Source organism: Diaporthe citri (assembly GCF_014595645.1).
Source record: "Diaporthe citri strain NFHF-8-4 chromosome Unknown scaffold_2, whole genome shotgun sequence".
Classification (NCBI taxonomy): domain Eukaryota; kingdom Fungi; phylum Ascomycota; class Sordariomycetes; order Diaporthales; family Diaporthaceae; genus Diaporthe; species Diaporthe citri.
Genome location: NW_025064847.1, coordinates 1,904,668 through 1,923,228, shown reverse-complemented (window position 1 = coordinate 1,923,228; position 18,561 = coordinate 1,904,668). Strand labels below are relative to the sequence as shown.

The 18,561-nt window shown below is 55.5% G+C and overlaps 3 protein-coding genes across 3 annotated transcripts; all 3 read right to left on the bottom strand.

The window, feature by feature from the left end:
- Window positions 1-2,372: 2,372 nt before the first annotated feature.
- INS49_006160 (uncharacterized protein) lies at window positions 2,373-4,387 on the bottom strand (the record flags this gene model as incomplete). The annotated part of the gene is made up of 2 exons (XM_043166934.1): window positions 2,373-4,101; window positions 4,173-4,387. The coding sequence occupies 2 exons, from the start codon at window positions 4,385-4,387 to the stop codon at window positions 2,373-2,375; spliced, it is 1,944 nt and encodes a 647-aa protein (XP_043028078.1).
- A 2,531-nt stretch (window positions 4,388-6,918) lies between these two features.
- On the bottom strand, window positions 6,919-8,382 carry INS49_006159 (uncharacterized protein; the record flags this gene model as incomplete). The annotated part of the gene is made up of 3 exons (XM_043166933.1): window positions 6,919-7,590; window positions 7,840-7,857; window positions 7,924-8,382. 3 exons carry the CDS (start codon window positions 8,380-8,382, stop codon window positions 6,919-6,921), a joined length of 1,149 nt encoding a protein of 382 aa, XP_043028077.1.
- Window positions 8,383-10,241: 1,859 nt separating this feature from the next.
- INS49_006158 (uncharacterized protein) lies at window positions 10,242-13,921 on the bottom strand (the record flags this gene model as incomplete). Its single annotated transcript, XM_043166932.1, has 4 exons — window positions 10,242-10,377; window positions 10,430-12,563; window positions 12,734-12,840; window positions 13,773-13,921. 4 exons carry the CDS (start codon window positions 13,919-13,921, stop codon window positions 10,242-10,244), a joined length of 2,526 nt encoding a protein of 841 aa, XP_043028076.1.
- Window positions 13,922-18,561: the final 4,640 nt, after the last annotated feature.

Sequence of the window (18,561 nt, the reverse complement as noted above, 5' to 3'; positions counted from 1 at the left end):
CACTTCCCAACAGGTCCGCGCTGGCCCCAACTTTTCCACTCTTATTTAATGATAATGGAGGCGCTGGGGGCTTTATCTTCAATGGCGTTGATAAAGTTGTCAAACAAAAGAGCTTTCGTAGACAGGTCGAGGATATGCCCGAAGCAGGGGCCGCGGTGCTGCTTGCCCCATCCCTTTGCCCAGCCGAGGAGGACCTTCAAGCTTGTCCATAGGTTTATTCATGTTATCGGCATTATCGAGAATAGCGCATAAGACTTTGTGTCAGATGCCAAGAAAGTCGAGAGCTTTATATACTTCCTCCAAGATGTTTAGGCTCGTATGCTGAGATGTGACCTCTGGTCTTTCCCATGGCTCTAGGACTTCTAAACAAGAGGAAGAAGGAATGATAGCGATAAGGCATTCTTCTCATGAGATCAACTCGTGATGTACGAAAAATTGCTTGAACTCTACATATGGGAGATACGAAGGGTGGAAAGCAGGCAACATGTAGACCAAAAAAGAAACAAGACATACAGCACCAGGTGTTCGCTGGTCGTCACCGACCCAACTACTAATCCAGCAATTATAGGCTTGACTATGGGAGAGCGGACGGGATCCCGTGTTTTCCTATATCTATGGCCGTATGTGCTTGGTTGGGCAGGATTGTGGATTATATGTGGAGTTTGAACGACTCAGGAGGCACTGGTCTGAACACACTGATGGATCGCTCTAATTATGGAAATAAGAAAAGTGGAGAATCTCAAGAAACACAGTATTTCAGAATAGATGTTATATTAGAAGGTTGAGAGGATGCCGTGGCTTGCGCTTGAAAATACATGTCCATAGGGCGGCAATCCCAACAGCTTCTGTCGAAGCTGACATGACCTAGCAGGAACTGGAGATTTAGAGCCGCGACATGGCGATTAATCCTTGGAATCTCATTTTATCGAAACTCATTTTGAACTTATCTATGATCTTTGCAAGTATCTTCCTGAGTCAGATGAATGGGCTGCCCATTTGAAATTAGTGGCTTCAAATCTAGTTAGAGAGGCTTCTTTGGACAGACCCCCGGTCTAACAAAACAACTATCTTCCCACATGGGCAGAAACTTCAAGCCTGCTTATTTCAACGTTATTCGGCTGATAAAAGCTGGTTCGATCATGCCCTTCCGGAGTTTCTTTCTCAATGTGATCTTTCTAGCCACGCTAGCTATTCTTAATTCTAAACAAAGCTTGTAGAATTCATTGGATTGAATTTCTCCGGCAGGAACTACAAAATATCTCCAATATTGAAAGTGAAATTGAAATTGGGAACTACTTTCCTCAATCTTGCGGCTTTCTTTCCACCAACTTGGCTGGATGAGGTCAGCCTAGAGGGCTGTGGCCCACTTGAGCAATTCAAGAAGGGCCACATCCCGCTAGCTTTGTATTCAGAGAATAAATTTTATTACGCCCATCAGGTCTCAGGAAAGAGACTGCACATCTCATGTACGGACAATTGTGTAAGCGTAGCCTGCCCCCGATAAACCAAATCGATAATTGCGTGTGAGATCTTCACAGAACGTTGTTGGCTTGAGCCTCGTGGGCCGATAAGTTTGATTCTGCGACGAGGATTTGGTATTTTGCACCAGATGAATTGTATTTGAAAATGCTCTCATTCATGCCACGATCGGTCGGTGATGGCGACACAACAAGATAGCAGTAGGAAGCTGTAACTTTTCTAGCAAGTGTCCATTGATTCTCTTCATGAATACGGAGATTGGCACCTGCAAAAACGGAGGATACGCCGGTACATCACCTCTTCACCCAACACCCACATCCAAAACTCATACACAACACCCATACACAACAGCTACACCTAACACTTATACACATAACACCTACTAGTACACTTCACACCCATACCCAACACCCATACACCCAACACCCATACACCTACTACCCATACACCTAACACCTACACCCATACTCTTACTTACACCCACATACCCACATACCCAACACCCATATACCTAATACCCATATACTTAACACCTACACTCAATACCTATACACTCAACTTATATACCTAATTTATTTGCTTAATTCAACTCAGGTATATAGGTGTTAGGTATAAGTACACGAATTAGGCCAGGGTAATGTGCTCTGATTGGCTATGATATGAGTTGATATACCGGCGTACCCTCTGTTTTTACAAGCGCGAATCTCTGTATTCCTCTTCATTTAGGTGAAGCGAACGCGTAATACTATATACAGTTGTAGGAGTGGTTAGATGCAGAAGCATCCCCTATCCCGTTCCGGAGACAACCACCTTGGGCAATCTGGTGAACCCGCCTACGCATGGGAACAACCAAGAATGAAGGCCACGAATGCAAGACCAAGCCCTTGGTGGCCTCACTCCGGAACCAACACAGGTGTGACACCGACAGGCTTTGCAGTGACCATACCTACCTCGCCGGCAGTCGACGGCGCCGCCTGACCAACAAGAAGCTCACCACCACCACCAACACCAGCACTGCCCCTAACCGCAGGGGCCAACAAATAGAACAGCACCAACAAGAACCCCATCATCACCCTCGAAACGAACGTCCTAACAGACATGCTCAAAAAGACCGTGACGAGCCGCACGACAAGATCAACCGCCGGCTTCGCGCTCGCGTACATCGCAGGGGGGGATCGCCGCTCGAGGCGCCCCAGGGCGGAGGCGACCGCGTCCGCCCAGCGTCTCGGGACGAACGAGGTCAGAGACCTGCTGGCGAGAGAAGACGTTGAGGACGACAGCTCTGCATCATGGGACCCCTTGCCGCTTCCGCGGCGAGGGAACAGGGGAAGGAACGGGTTGACATCATCAGAAAATGAGTCTTGCTTACCTCGGGAACCGAGGCCTGCTTCCAGGTCCACGCCCTCCGAGACGTCGTCGTTGCTGCCGCCGCTGCTGCCGCTGCCCCGGCTGTACGCGGGCTCCGAGTGGGCCAGCGCGGGCTTCTCGCCCTCGCCCTCGCCCTCCAGGTCCCGCCGGGCAATCAGGGGGCCGGGGTGGCTCCTCCGGCCGGCGGGCCGCTGGCCCAGGCGCACGGCGTGGTCCCTCGCGCTCACGGCCGCGGAGCTCGTGGACGACAGCCCCCCGACGGTGACGGTGAGCAGCTTCGGGTTGGGGTCGAACAGGCTGCCGCTCTGGTCGGCGCCCTCGCTGGGCCCGACGTCGTCGTAGGGGAAGGCGTAGCCCTTGCGGTCCGAGTTGGCCGCGTGCACGATGCGCGCGTAGTGGTTGGTGACGGGGTCGGCGTAGTAGGTCGACACCTGCTCGCCGTCGGGCTGGTTGCTGTTGACCAGCAGGGTGGAGCGGTTGAAGGCCGCGGCGAGGCGCGCGGCGATGTTGGCCATCTCGTCCGTGCCCACCGCGAAGGCGCCCGTGGAGCAGCTGAAGATGTCGGCCGCCGAGGGCTGCGGGAAGGACCCCGCGTCGCCGAATGCGAGCTTCGACGACGAGTCCACCTCGCCCGAGACGACGCCGTAGCTGGCCTGGGTGTCCACCTGGAGGTCGGTCGTGGCGTATTTGGCCCAGACCTTGTCGACGTAGGGCTGGAAGTAGCCGTTGAACAGGGAATTATTCATGACGATGCCGGAGTTGGGGCTGAGAGCACGGAGGTTCGCCCCTGTGGAGTCCTTGATGATGAGGTCCTTCCAGCCGGCGCCGTCCGCGGCACTCTGCTCGGTGAGGGCGGAGCAGACGGTGTCGAGTCCGTTGGACGGGGTCCCTGCGACCGTGGTCACGAGGCCTGAATTATTTTCCAGCTGCAGGGCAATGGGCAGGGAGACGAAGTCCACGTAGGTGATGTTGACGAATAGCTGGAAGCTATTGTACGTGAACTCACAAAAATCCCATCGGGATTCATAATTTGGATCGCTCACATTCGTCACCGACGGCTCGACCAGGGCCGGGCCCGGGTTCAGCAAGAAGGTCAGGGTCGCGTTCTGGGAGAACCAAATCCGGCCGCCAGCTGTCTGCGGGATCGTGATCGTCGTAGTGCTCCCTGGAGATCCCAGTTGGATAGCAGTGTTTGCTTGCAGAGATTTTCCTGTGCTGTCTGGCGAACTCGGGAAATGAACCGTGGAGCCGTCGCTGTGAATCTTGTCAGAGTTGTAGTCCGACCAACGGAGAGACTATAACGTAAGGCCTGCAGCTATGCTCACCTTTCCAGCATGAATACGGCATTATTGTTCTGTATAGCAAGCCCGGACACGTAGGCGTAAACGCTGGAAGAGCTCGTAGTGTTGACGATAGCAAAGTTCATAGTCGGGTCGGTCTGAGCGGACAAGGACTGCTTGCTGTTCGGGGCCGATGTCGCCGGAGCACGAAGGACATTGGTGTCCTTTTGGACTTGGAGGACTTCTTCAAGACTCGACATCTTGAAGAGATGGGTCCTGGTTGAGCAGTGTGTATACTGTTTGGTAAAGGCTTCCAAGGAATTGTGTATATGGGGATGCAACGAGTCTGAATAGAAATACGTTGCAAGACACAATATCTGACGGTAAGGACTGGAGTAGAGGTTTAATCTATTTGAGGAATTTCTCTAGTATTGGCCAAAAGAGTGACGAGAAGGAGTAGGATAGGATACTGGTGGTGTTGAGAGCCCCCGCTCACAACGCTGACCTGGGCATGTGGTTCTCAAGTCGTCAAGAGACATATCGCCTGACCTCAGTTGGGGGGGGGGCAGCCAGTCAGACTATAAGTATATCCTACCGGCAAACCGGCAACACACCTTTGCAGCATTTTACCTAAACTTACGGCATCAGGTAGAGTTGCTGCCCGCAAGACACTCCAATCCGGACGCCGCCGGATAGCAATGTGACAGCGAGTGCCGAGTCAAGGCCGAGGGTGCGGCTCAGATGGGCGAGGGCGCATACCTGCGATCCTTGTCGACCTTCGTCTCTGGGACATTGGCTCGAGGTGGCATGTGGACAAACCACGATCCAGGCTGGCACTTGCTGCCGGGGATCGACGTGCAGTCGTCCGCGAAGTGGGCCCTTGGTTCACAATGTGTAGGGCCCTGGGCGGGTCGAGACTCGTGATAGTAGCCGGGCATGAAAGTTGATGTGGGAGTTGAAACAGCAAGTGAAGAGAAAGGAAATGACGGGTGGCATCCAGTCGAAAATAGCCGGCCAACAGTAACCGCAATCCCAGGGGGTTGGTTTAGTTCGGGACGGATAGCGTACCGAGCCTTGATGTGTCGAATCTTAGGCGTAGACCCCTAGAGTTGCTCCTGTTCCGGTTGCTGGATCCATGATGCTTCTAGATCAGCCCCAGAAGCCGTAGGGTGGGAACCCACCGATGGCAGACTTGAGAACAGAGTCCGACATGGCCTCATGGCGCCGTAGCATTTCTGGCTTGCCAAGCTGTCGTCGGTTGCAGTCTTTTGTCGACGCTGGAATAGTCACGCAGTTTCCAGATGCAGGCACATATGGTGACGTACGTACATATAACCAACGCACCCACACCCAACACACCCACAGCCCTCGGGACCAAGAAGCGACATGCTGTGTGTGTATCGAGGTGGACGATGGAGTAGAGACCGTCGCATAAGGGTAGGGACGGAAAGCCCGCCACCGTTACATCGAGCCATCCGCAGCTGAGGCGGCGCATGTCAGGCTCAAGTGGCCGCGTGGCCAAGACATCGAATGGTGGTTGATGGGTTGGCCAAATCCGTGCCTCGTTGAGACGGTGCATAGGAGTGGCATCCGACAAGACAGAGAGCGCTTGGAGGTCCGGTTGTTTCTCCCCGTCCTCATTCCCCGGCAACGCGCCCGTCCATGTGGCCAGATACAGGTGTCGTCGCCGTCGTCCAATCCCAAGGCGACGTCGTTGGTCTTGATGACCTCCCCTGTCTACACCAAAAGGGGCCCCCCCCCCGCATCGTCTTCATTCGCCTGCTCGACCAAATCGGGCCGTGGCACTGGACTAATGGCCGATGGTGGTGCGGCATGGCGTCGTTGTCGTCTGGCCTCCTTTTTTGCCCTGGGAGAGTAAGACGGAGAAGCTCAGTGGCCCGCGGTATGAAATGATGTCGACGGCCGGCCGGCCTGGGCGGCCAATGAGCTCCCCCACCTCCGGTCACTGCAGCTTCGAAAGGAGGTTGCCAGGATCAGCGATCACAAGCTTTGGCATCCCTGCTGCTCATCCGCGCCGTCCCTCACCACTTACACGGCCACGGAGATGTCTCGTGCTTTTCACGACTTTGTGGAGAAGATTACATCTCAGAAGCAAAAAGGAATCAAGCCACCGGGGGACTCCGATTTCCAGGTCTCTACTCAACGGCTCGTGGCTTTGGAACGCCATGTGAATCTAGTAGCCAGGGCAAGACAACATCAGAGGGCGGCAAGGAAATGGCAGGCCAGGAGCGAACAAACGAGCAAAGCAAATACATGGCTCAGAGGGGATAGCAGCCAATGCCTGCTGCGTCCCCTTGCATGTCATAGTTCTCGCCCCAATACGTTTCTGCGTTTCTCAGGAGGCAGGTGTGGCCATAAGTGTCCAGGTTTGTGTGAGACAGACATTACAGTGACAAATACTCGCTGCCAGGAAAAACCAAAGGGCTCAGCATTACGGACCTATTGGTGCGGCCAGGGTGTATCTGAGCAGTTAGTTGACAACGGGTTTTGGTCAGTGCCCAGCCCACACACTACTTTATTTGTCACCTCTGATGCTGAATTCATGGAAAGTGAATGCTTTGCTGGCTTCTTCTCTACCTGAATTACTCTACTTGAATCCCCATCTTGGATTACCAAACCCGTTCTTGTTCCAAGTGCCATAGGGACCAGTTGACCAAAACAAATCACACCTGGACCAACCGGGGGTCCCCCGAAACTGGAAGGGCATCGCCATTTTGTGGTCATATTTGTACGCCATCCTTCCGTCCAAATCACAAGAGCCCCAAGACTATCAGGGGAACACTCCCCAGCCAGCCACCAGGAGAGACAAGCCAACCGACATCCACGTCACCCGCACACCAACAGTCCCGTCCTCATCTCCACCACTCACGCCATTATCATCAGACACCGTCTGGTTACCGGTCATGTTCTTCTGCCCCGTGAAGAAGAACCCAGCCGCGCCGTCATCCCCCTCCGTGACAGCCGGGACCGCGCAGACCGCCCCAGCAGCCGCGGGGTCCGCGCACCTCGCCGCGGCGTCGCGCACCCTCGCCCCGTCGGAGCTGTTGAAGTACGCCTTGACGTACCGCACCTCCATGGCCGCGTCCCGGGCCGGCGGGCCCCCGGACCACAGCGCGTTGCCGTTGCTCCACTGGTTCAGGGCGAGGTGCCCGGCCGACGACGCCGCGGGCACCGAGTCCCGGTCGTCCAGGACCGCCAGCGCCGCGCCGTCGGCGTAGAAGGCGACGCGGCCGGGTACGAAGTCGAAGCGGTACTCGTGGAAGCCGGCGCGGGGGTCGAAGGGGAGGTTGGCCACCGCGTGGCCCGGGGTTCCTGACGCGTCGAACCCGGCTTTTGCGGCGGCTGGGGACTGGAGGACGAGGTGGACTGGGTAGCTGGAGTTTTCTGTGCGGAAGTCCTTGGAGAGGAACTCCATGTCGATTTCTTGGGTGTCGTTGAAGTACTGATAAGATGTGTGTTAGCGCTGAGCACTCATATCGTGGTACGTATCTTCTGGGCCAGAGTGTAGGGGCGAGCAGGATGATGGACTGGCGGTTTGCTCAACTGCAGGACACCACTACTCCTGGGCTTCTATCATGATCCAGGGACAAGACCACCGTCCCTCGTGTGCTAAACATTCACCCTGTGGCCACACTAGCCGCCTCCTGCGGGTGACACAGGCAGGAGATGGCCCGATGCCATCGCGACTTACCCAGAAAAAGGCAGAGACCTAGGAAATAAGCGTCAGCAGTCGAACAGACTCCCCATTGAGATCGTAACAGGGCATCAACAATACCGTCCCGGCCACATCAGTCAGCCTCAAGCTGCTCCTGAACGAGCCATACGACACGTCCAGCCGCGCCGAGTCGATCTCGCCCCCGCTCAGCATCCCCTCCACCACACCGCTCCTGACGGTGATCTGGAGGCCGTCAGCCTCTTCCTTCGTCTCGACGTTGTCCACGGCGAACATCTGGCCATAGGTTCCCCGCGCCTGTGCCGCGCTGGTGTTGAACTCCTGCCGCACCCAGTCCGTGTTCTTGGAGACGTCGCTGATGTTGGGGAAGTTGGCCTCTATGAGGTCGGTGAAGACGAAGGTCTCCTCCTGCTGGGGGCTGCCCGAGGAGGAGTTGCTGACCGTGGCCGAGTAGCCGCACTCGCAGTCGGCCGCGGCATGCTGAACCAGCAGTACTATGGTGAGCACCAGGAGGGTTCTGCTCACCCTGGCGGTGACGATATTGGGGATTGAGGGCCACATGGTGTTCGTTTTCGTCGTTTTGGAAAATGAAGAATTCTGTTCACTTTGGCCTGTTCTCGCTTGCATCCAAGACGTCTTGATGTCTCAGAATGAATGACTCCAAGAATTCTGCGCGTCTGTAGGTGTCGCGTGGCCAGTAGCGCCAGAGTTCGACCCGACTTAACAGACCTGGAAACCAGTGACAGAGCACTTCACTGTGAATCCCAAGCTGTGATGGTCACTCAGTCACCGAGGTGAGCGGCTCACAAGGCAGGGCTCTCGAGTGATGCGAGATCTGCTCTTCCTGCCGATTACCAGTGAATGTCACCACCCGAACATGCAGGTGGACAGGAGTTGGCTTGTCCTATGCGAGCCCCGCAAGCTGCAAGGGCACACACAATCACTGGGCATGCGTTGGCCGAGGGAAAAAGGAAAAAAAAAAAGACCAAGGGTTGACGGGTGATGGCTGCAAGAGCCTGCCCTGAGTTCTCTACTATATATCGAGTCACACAAGTGTCACCTTGCTGGTGTCCCTGAAATACCAGAGTGGAGTCGACGCACAATCTCTTCTCCTCCTCTTGATGTATGATCGTAGGCCATGACAAGGTCCAAACAAGCGGGAGTAATATTGCTTAAGCTCGAACTTTGCTTTACGGACGAAATCAGAGACTCGCAACTGTAAAAACGGAGGGTACACTGGTATATCAACTCACACCATGGCTACAGCCAATTGAAGCACATCACCCAAGCCTAATTCGCTTACTCACATCTAACACCTACACACCTAAGTCAAATTAGGCACACAACTTGGGTATGTAATTTGGGCATATGAGTATTGGGTATGGGTGTGAGTGTGAGTGTTAGGTGTAGGTGTTGGGTATGAGTGTTGGGTATGGGTGTTGGGTGAGGTGGTGTTGTACTGGTGTACCGTCCGGTGTACCCCCCGTTTTTGCAGGCGCTAATCTCCGTATTCTTACGGAACGCGGGCACTGGCCGGGAACACCTGGGTAGATAAATTACTTAGAAGATGCGAGGCCATTCCTTGTGGTGCCAGTCTTGGGCATCATTCACTTGCATCCTGGGAGACGAACACCTAGGTGCGGCAGCGTATCCAGGGAAGAGAAGCGATATTCTTTGAGCGCTACACTGAGCTGCCTGCCTTTGTACAATTCAACTCAAAATGACTGCTGAGAAATCCTTCATTAAGGCAAACTCGTCACGAATCTCAGCCTTATATTGACTCGGCTGGACCCCAGCTCACACCCGGCCCAACCTCCCCCCCCCCTTCTGTGTTCATCAAAGCTTCCTTGTCCATTTCTAGTACACCATATGAGAGGAAAATGTAAAAGCATCGCAAGTAAGATAACAGAAACAAGGCATGGATTGAACAAGGTATCAGGCACAAGGAAATAAACAAAAACAAAAGCATACAAGACATGAGGAAAAAAGCAGGCGACAGAATTAAAGTGGCTGCTAAGGGGTGACGTAGCTAAAAAAGACAAGGAGAAAAAGAGTTCCCCCGATTGGGACCAGCCAACGATCCGTGTGCGCAGCAGCGTATTACCCCGGGGTAGGTTTCGTGTGAGGCCGGCAGCTCCTCAAGGCCCTCCCCTTTCCTACCGATTTGAAAAGGGACCAGGACCAAACGCGCCACCGGGCTTTTGCCAAAACCTGCCCCCTCCCTGATTATGCCAGAGTCCATTCTTGAGACGCAAACGCAATTGCAGAGAACATGACCGGGAAATTCAGAGAAGGAAACCTTGACCCCACGCCAGAACCAGACCATGAAAGCAGAAAACCAAAGACGCAAGAGGTATATGCCGAAGGAGAAGCCCTCAAATGAAACAGGAATAGTCGAACATCATTATTCATCGCCGGAATTAGTACACGCTGTCTTCGTCACCGCCTTGAGACATTGAGGGAGTCGAGACATTGTCTGACATTTCAACATCGTCGACATAGCCGATCAGCGCCTGAGCGTGGAAGCGGAAGGATTCACCCATCAACCGAGTAATTCTGGTGGACAGTTAGCACAATTCAGGCTGGTGGGCTTCGGGACTGCACTTACCCCCAGACAACCACCTCGTCAAGCATGGAGCCCCACAGGCGAGCCACAATGGTGCCGAGTTGCGAAATGTATTGCTGGTCGAGGTCCTTCTCGAACAGCTTGCGGATCTTGTTGTACATGGCCATCTCCTCCTCGCTTGCCGGCTCATCATCATGTTCCAGACGGTAGAGCCAGAGGCTGAGGATGATCATCAGGTCCATTCCGCAGAGGGGGTGCTCGATGCTCCAATTGGTTGGCGAGGTGCGCGCAACCCAGCGCACACCCTGGACCACCGCCGTCTCAATGCAGTTGTAACACTCCTGGATGACCTTGATCATCTCCGAAGAGCGCTTGACACGGTCCCGCGCCCCTGACATCGCCGCATGGACTTCGTACGGGTCATGGTAACGAAGAGCTTCCTGGACGGTCTTGAGGTCGACTTCAAGTCGAGCTCGGGCATTGCGGAACATGGCCGTGGCATTGAAGATAAGAGGGTGGCCCTTGTGGGGAGAGATGACAGGCACGGTAGCAGTCTCGGGCTCGCATAGGTCGACGGATTTCTCCCAAGTCTCCAAAGCGAGCCTGAGTTTGTACTCGGTGACAACATCTTGCAACGCTTCGGGGCTGCGCTTGTGGTACCACACTTCAAGGAAGAGAGCGTTGATCATCACACGAGTCGCGAACGCGCTGTACTTGATCGTCTCACCCTGGAACAGCTTGTCGTGGGCCTCCATGAACGTCACCCCGGTGGAAGCAGTGAGGTGCTCCTCCCAGGCCAGCTCATCGGCCACCTGCAGGTTCCAGAGAGCCTCAGTGGAGGGCAGCAGCAAGTCCTCAAACTCATTGAAGCTGATGGCAGGCGTGTGGTTGTACGAGAGAGTAAGGAGGCCAAAGAAGATGTACACCGCGTAGTAGGTGCGACGGCACTCCTCGTCCTCTACCCACTCAGCTCGGGTCGGAGATCGATTCTCGCGCGCTTCCTGCCGAAGCTTCAGCTCGTAGCGATTGCCAGCAACCATGTTTGCCAAAAGACTCTTGATTGAACAAGCCCACTCAAGCCCCTTAGGATCACCGCTCCAAGTGGCAAAAATCATGTTCAACAGAGAACTCTGCATGGCCCATAGAGGGCATTTGCGGGAGCTGAAGTTTTCCTTATTCTGCAGGAACTCGTTGATGAGGACCTTGCTACCGACGTGCATCATGAAGGCCTGCTCCTGGTCAAAGGCGTATAGGGCACCGATGGAGAGGACAGACAGGAGGAGCGGCGAGGACACTGTGGTGGGATCAAAAGACGCCGGATGCAGGAAAGGCAGGTGATGATGGAACATGCCGAAGTAGGTTGACAGGTAGCGGTTCAGACGCTCAAGGTTGGGCATCTTGAAACCGTCCGGTATCGCGTGTTCGGTATCGCTGCCGTGAACATTGTCCAGAATCATGTTGCGCTCCACGTCGCTGGTCACCTGAGGAGGCTTGAAGCCAGCCGAGGTCTGGTGGGCCTCTGCGTGGTTCTGAGTGCCGTGCGAAGGATAGGGCGACTGAGAAGTGGGTGTGCCAGTAGCAGACGTCTGAACAGAGTTGCCGAGCGACTGAGACGAGATGGATTCGGGACCATTGTCTTGTCGTGCAGACGTAGTAGGCTGGATCGTGCTGGAGCTGGCGAAGGACGGCTGTGAAGCGAAGGAACCGGAAGCCGAGGACAGCGAGTTGTTCTTGGGCTCACCGTGAACGAACGAGTCCCACTGAGGCAGGCCGATCGTACCGTTAGGGTAGGTCACGGTCGGGGGGTCCATCAAGGAGTTGCCGCTCTGCGCATAGGGCACAGTCGGGCTGGCCTCGAAGGGGCTGCCATTGCCTTGCATCACAGCAGTGGCCTTGTGATGGAGGTCAGCAACGAGCATGGCCGCGGTCTCGACATCGAATATGCCCTCGCCGCTAGCCTCGAGCTGTTCCAAAGCAGGACCGTCAAGGGCCAGCGAAGGCTTCGCAGGACCCGCGACAGCTGCCTTCGGCTTTGGGCCACCACGGCGCTTGCCATCGCTGTGAAGGGGAACGCCACCGTCCTTAGCGTGTACGGTCCGGTCATGTCGCAGTAGCAAATCGCGTCTGACGAAGGTGCTGCGACACTTCATGCACTTGAAAGGTCGCTCTTTGGTGTCTATGTTTGGGAGGAGTCAGCATATGGGCTGTTTGAAGAGACAAAAAAAATTGTGTCCTATTTGTGTAACGCTGACTCCAAGTTTTCCTCGTCCGAGTCCGTGGGAATTGTCCCAACGCGAGAGCAAATTCCATCGAGCCGCCGGGGGGAGGGGGGAGGAATAGACATACGTGACCGCTCATGTCTGCTTCTGTGCTCGCTTCTGCTGAAGGCTCGATTGCAGAACTGGCACTTGTACTTCTTCTCTGGTGCGAGGGAGGTTTTCGCGAGGCCGAGGCTGGGGATTCAGCGGCGGGCGCAGGCACGGCGGCGACGCTTGCACCTGGCATCGTGGAAGATGGTCTGTCGCGTGGGTGCGTGTCGGGGCAGGGTTTGCGAAGCGAGAACTGGCTAGCTCTAGCAACGGCAACGAAGCGGACGACGACGACGTGGGGGGCGTTGACAGCGACGGGTTGGCAACGATGGTGGGCACTCGGGAAAACGGATTGGCAGCCTCCTAGAACGATAGTTGAAATCGCTCAAAACTCCTTGCTCGCTCGCACGCGCTCCCGTGGGGTTTAAAGTGTGTCGACTTGACTGTGAGGGGCGATGCAGTTCATTGGGGTCGATGTGCAGGTCATGGAATAGACCAGGTGGTGCTGGGGATAAGATGGCTGCAGTGGCCAAATAGGTTCTGGAGGGGCTGAGGAATGGTCCTGCCTGGATGCAGGATGTGCCGTGACGGACTGGGGCGGGTGAAGCGTCGCTGATGGCGGATGGTGATGCGGGAGTGAGATGGAGTGGGAGGAGGAGAGAGGGGTGAAATTCGACGAGGGAGATCGCAGAGAAAAAAAGGAGGGCGGTTTGGCAGCCCTTGCTGGGGAGGGGAGCCCGCCCAGCCCAGCACCCAGCCCAGCACCCAGCAGGACAGTGTGGCACCCTCCAAGAGGGCTAGTGCAGGATGGTAGAGATTAGGCGGGGTTGGTACGGGCGGGAGACCTAGCGTCCTGGCCTGTCCATGCGGCGTGGGACAAGTACCTGCAGGGTAGCCAGAGTTCACAATCCCACCTGCAAGAAGAGAAGTGGGGTCTTGCGAGCTCCAGATGGGCAGATGTCAAGGGCAGAGGGGTCGCAGTGCTCCTAAACCCACGAGGGGGAGGGGTGTGGCTCCACGGGCGGGAGGTACCACCATGCCACCTCTTCTCTTTGTTCCACGAACCAAGTTCCCACCACAGTACCACGTCCAGCGTTTTCGATGCGTCCTCCCTCTCGCCCGTCTCTGCCTCGCCGACCTTGGGAAGACCCATCAGTTCTGGACTTGTTCTGTACGGAGCCGACACGATCGGTATCCGGCACTGTCTCAAAAACAAGACACCCATTGCGTCCTGGGAGGTTCTCGATGGGAACAAAGAATGAACAGGGTAGCAGGAGACACGGAGAGGCCCGCCCAGCCCCCCTCCCACCGAAGTAGTGTACAGTACATGTCCTGGCATGTAGCCTAGTGTTTTTTTGCGCGTCGCCCTCTCAGGTGAGCACCGAACACGAGGACGAGCCGGGCAGGAGCACAGTGCCAATGTGGACACCGTTTGCTCATCAGCCCAGTCGGGTCCAGCCAGTCCAGGCCAGGCCAAGCAGCAACCCCTCCATCTTCTCCGCGCCCTCCCTTTTGTCATGTCGTGCCGGGGCGCTCCAGCGGCGTGCAGCGTGCAGCGTGCAGCGTGTTGAGGAGCTTCCCTCGGTGCCGCTGCTGTGTCCGATCTTGCCTGCCTCTGCTCGTGCTTCTGCTCGTGCTTCTTCCTGCCCGGGCTGCGACTAGTGGGGGAACCGGCCGTTTGCTGGGAGGTGCGGCCCAACCTCACCATTCATTCTCTCAGCATCTGATCATGAACGACTCCGCTCAAGTCACTGTGTGCTCGCTGCAGACCTCATTCATCATCGACAATGAGCATTTAGGCAGTCTACCGTAAACCTATCTTCTTCCATCTTCCGGCTGGCTGGCAATCAACCTCAAAAGTGGATTCGACCTGCAGGACTGACTACTGCATTGCCGATTGCTTGCTTGGCCAGGCTAGCACCATGTCAAGCCAGCGTTCTTTGAATTTTGATTCCGATCCACGGTTTTGAGCTCTCTGTGATCGCGTCATGACGCCAGGCAAAAGCAGGAGATCTAGGTGGACGAGCAAGGAGGATGAGCCACGTTGCGATGGGATGTCACTATCACAGGTGCACTTGGTCCTCCCTCCTCCCTCGCCCTGCACCGGCATCCGAGACGCGACGCTACGCTACGCTCCTTGGTACAGAGGACGGAGCAGCCACTGCCTAGGTGCCCAGGTCTTGCTTATTGCTGACCAATATCAGATCAGCCACAATGGTGCTGATGAGCTGCACTCGGACAAAGCTTCTTGTCAGCCACGGCTTGGTGAAGTCCCCGTCCTCTCGTCCTCCTCGACAGTCTCCGGAATTAGCGGCCTGGTGTGGGGGTGACACCTCGACAGGTAGCTTTGCGAGCAAGCGAGGAACATCGCTGGCTGGCCTGCATGCTTTTCTGCAGATGAAGTCAATCGCTACTGCAGCTCAAAGTGAGGCTGGGACTGGACTGCATGCCGGCCCAGTCATGAACCGGCCATTGCAATGTACCCCACGTATTATGCAGTCGACTCCAACTCAACCTTCTTCAACCTCCTTTCTCCTGTCTCCTGCCTACACAGTACTGATGTTTCCTATCTGAGCTAATAAGTCTCCATCCCGCGACCACCGGATTACATCGCCTTTGGTTGAGCTATCGACCCCCGACCCTAGAATGACGGACGTCTTTGTCGCCTACGCAGTTCTGCGGCTGCTTGAGGCTAAACGCAACAAAAAAATAGAACGGCGTCCCACAGTCAGTATACTTAACTTCGTGCACAGTAACCATTGATGCGGGGCCGAGAGACCAAGCACCTGATGGATGAGCATGAGTACGAGTGCGAATGAGGGGTCCCAAGTTCCAACAGCTTGGAAGCTGCACCAGCCGTTGCACCGATCGGAGCTCGTTAGACTGCCGTTACTAAGGAGCTGGTGCATTTCCACTCAGCCCATCTGACGGGCGGGCTGGCGGGGGAGGGGAGACTTGAATCAAGAGCTCGCCGAGCTAATAACGGCCGCTCCTCTTGAAGCTTTCTCTCTGGGACCCGGGAAGCCTTGTGGGGTCCAGCGTGCCGCATCACGAAATAAACCCGGATCGCTCGCTAATGACCGATTGTAACGGTCAGTCGTCAGTCAGCGCGGGCACAGTGAGGTTAAATGAATCCAACGTCATGAGAAGTCTCTGCTCCTTGTTGCTTGCAACAAATCCCGGGCTTTCAGGCGGGCTAGCAACGCCCGTTATTTCAGGAATCACCTCCCTGACACCTCTGCCAACCCTGGCAATATTGGTCGACCCATCGTTTATTGCAAATGACCTGCAACTCCGGGCACCGTGTTCTTGATGAAGACGGCGAGGAGCCACGCGGCGTCCAGCCGCCCGTAGTAAATCCAGAGCACCAACGCGCACCAAGCTTTCCAGCAACCCGCGTGCTTCGAGTTGACGCTTTTCTCTTGTCGCCAAAGACGTCGTCCTGCATCCACACGTGTGGTTTTGCTTGACGTCTTGCTGCGGACGAAGGATCACGCACAGCTCCCAAGGGCTAGGCACCCCGTGAAATTGCGTGTCTCGGGAGGCCCGCCAAATTACAGGCAGTCTTGCCCCATCAGATCCGGTTCTGGCACGGCTGTCAGACCCGACAAGTGGATCCCTCCACCATTCTTGTGTTGGTGGAGACAGCCCGACGCGGCAGCTGCTCGCGCTTGCGAGATATTGTGGGAATTTTCGGTGCGCATGAACTGCCTGGCGGGGTTACAAAGGCGGTGATGAATGACCTGTACGCCTCTTGTCTCTGGTCTCCGGGGTATCTATTTGATCGAGGAATTGGGAAACAATCTGAGCCTGCGATTTGCGATCTTGCAAAACCACCAGTCTCTCGACAGCTTTGTAGCATTGCCCAACACCTCGCATGAGAATGCTGTCTGAACAGGCCAGCAAGTCTCAAGTCTGGCGGGCCACCGGCCACTACTGCCATGTCCAGGGAACCAACGAATGACGACTTGATCGTCAGCCAACAATACGTCTACTGTGAACAGAGATTTCCTCAGCCATTCTCGCACAGACAGGTGCCTCCCTCATTTGATAATTTCCTCCAGTTCGCTCAAGCTTCCGGCGTCAATGGACAGACGCCCACGGGCCTGGAGGGATGGTTGGTCTTGGTGCTCCCATTTCTCGAACTGCTGTTTGAACTTTTGCCATCCTGGACAGCACTACCGGGCTGAGGGGCAGCCCCCTTTTCTCGCTCTAGGCCTTTGTTTCAGCGAGGATGCTACGGGAGGACTGAAGCACAACCGCAGGCCGTACTTGGTCCAAATAGCCCTCATCTCTCTCAATTGCAAAGCCCAGGCCTGTGTTACGGGCGGGCGAGGCGACTTGCGACGATAATGGCGGTCTGCTTATCAGCGTGTCAGGTGCTCACCGATGCGCGTCGACGACCGCGGGTTGTGCAGCTGCACCGCGTCGAACGGTGGGGCCCACTGTATCGACAAATCCGTACAGTGCATTGTCGTCTTGCGCAAGTGGTTCCCCAGGGTTTTGCAAAGCCAACCCACCAGGCCCGCCCCGCGAACCAGCAGGGACCAGCTCGTCCGCGGAAGCCTTGCCGCATGGACTCGCCCACGCTTCCGGACCCCTTCCCCGAGCAATTGACACATGGCCGCCAGAAACGACACCCTTGCTCGCTCAATTTCATCCTGCAGCACCCAATTCCATGCAAGAGGTGGGTGGGTTCTCAACCCTGTCACGACGGCCAACGAACAAACGAGGAAAGTTCGGTTGCCAAACAACAAGACTGTTGACCGTCTTTTGCCCTTGAATTGGGGAACGAAGACAGCATCACCGACTGGACGTGTCCTTTCCAGGCTACACCGTTTGTTCTATATACCGGCCCTTGGAGCGGCCTGGCTGGCTGATGTCGATAGTTGCCTCTCTCAGCCCGGATGACGCCTTCCACCTTTGCGCCTTGCAGCTCAGCTCCCCTGACGATCAGCGAAATCCCCCGCGGCGTCGCATTCTCATTTCAGCCTCGTCTCTTGGCCTAGCTCGAAAATCTGGACTCTTCTGGTCACGCCAACACGAATTATCCGTGACGTCGTCCCAAGAAATCGTCTTGATCACTGCCCTCAGATCATCGCTAGACGGCGAGCGATGGGAGATGATCAACGGAGCAACCTGGAACGGAATCGGGCGGCCCAGGCGCCCCGGTCCCGTCGACCGCACGACTCGACTGGCTACGAAATCTTTGAGCACGGCTGTGGCTGCGGTTTCCGTGTTAATCATGTCTTTGACAAGGGTCTTGATGGTTCCCCCTGATTCCAGAACATGGTCGTTCCAGTTAAGTGACGCTGTGAGGCACCTGGATCGTTAATCTATTCTGGTCCGAATTTTTCTCTGTGTGTTGCTTTTTATTCCTTCGTCTTGAATGCACGTCACTCTACATTTGCTTTTTGGTTAATCAGTTTCGATTACGTTCTGACTCGAATGACTGATGCCCTGGGGAGAGCCCTCTCTTGCACCACAGGATGCACACCTCGATTATCTCTAGGGAAGATACTCGGCAAGTCCCGAGTCTTTGCGGTCTGTGTTGGTGAGAACGGATAACGTTACTGTAACAAGTGTTACGCTGGCAACAGTCTGAAAGTGCGATTTATAATGGCACTCAGTTTGTGACCCTATATGAGTCTCTGTCCGTCCCTCGTATCCTGAGGAGCGCAGCTCGAGGAGCTCGTGCATTTCTACAGTATATATGCTTCGTCCTTCAATGTTCACATGATATGCAGAAAATCTTGGAACGGCTGTCCATCTAGTAACTCACGACAGCGCTCCAATTGATATATTCACGACCAGCACGGAGTTACCATACGCTCGTTCTGAGCCGGTTACCGTTGGGACGGGAAA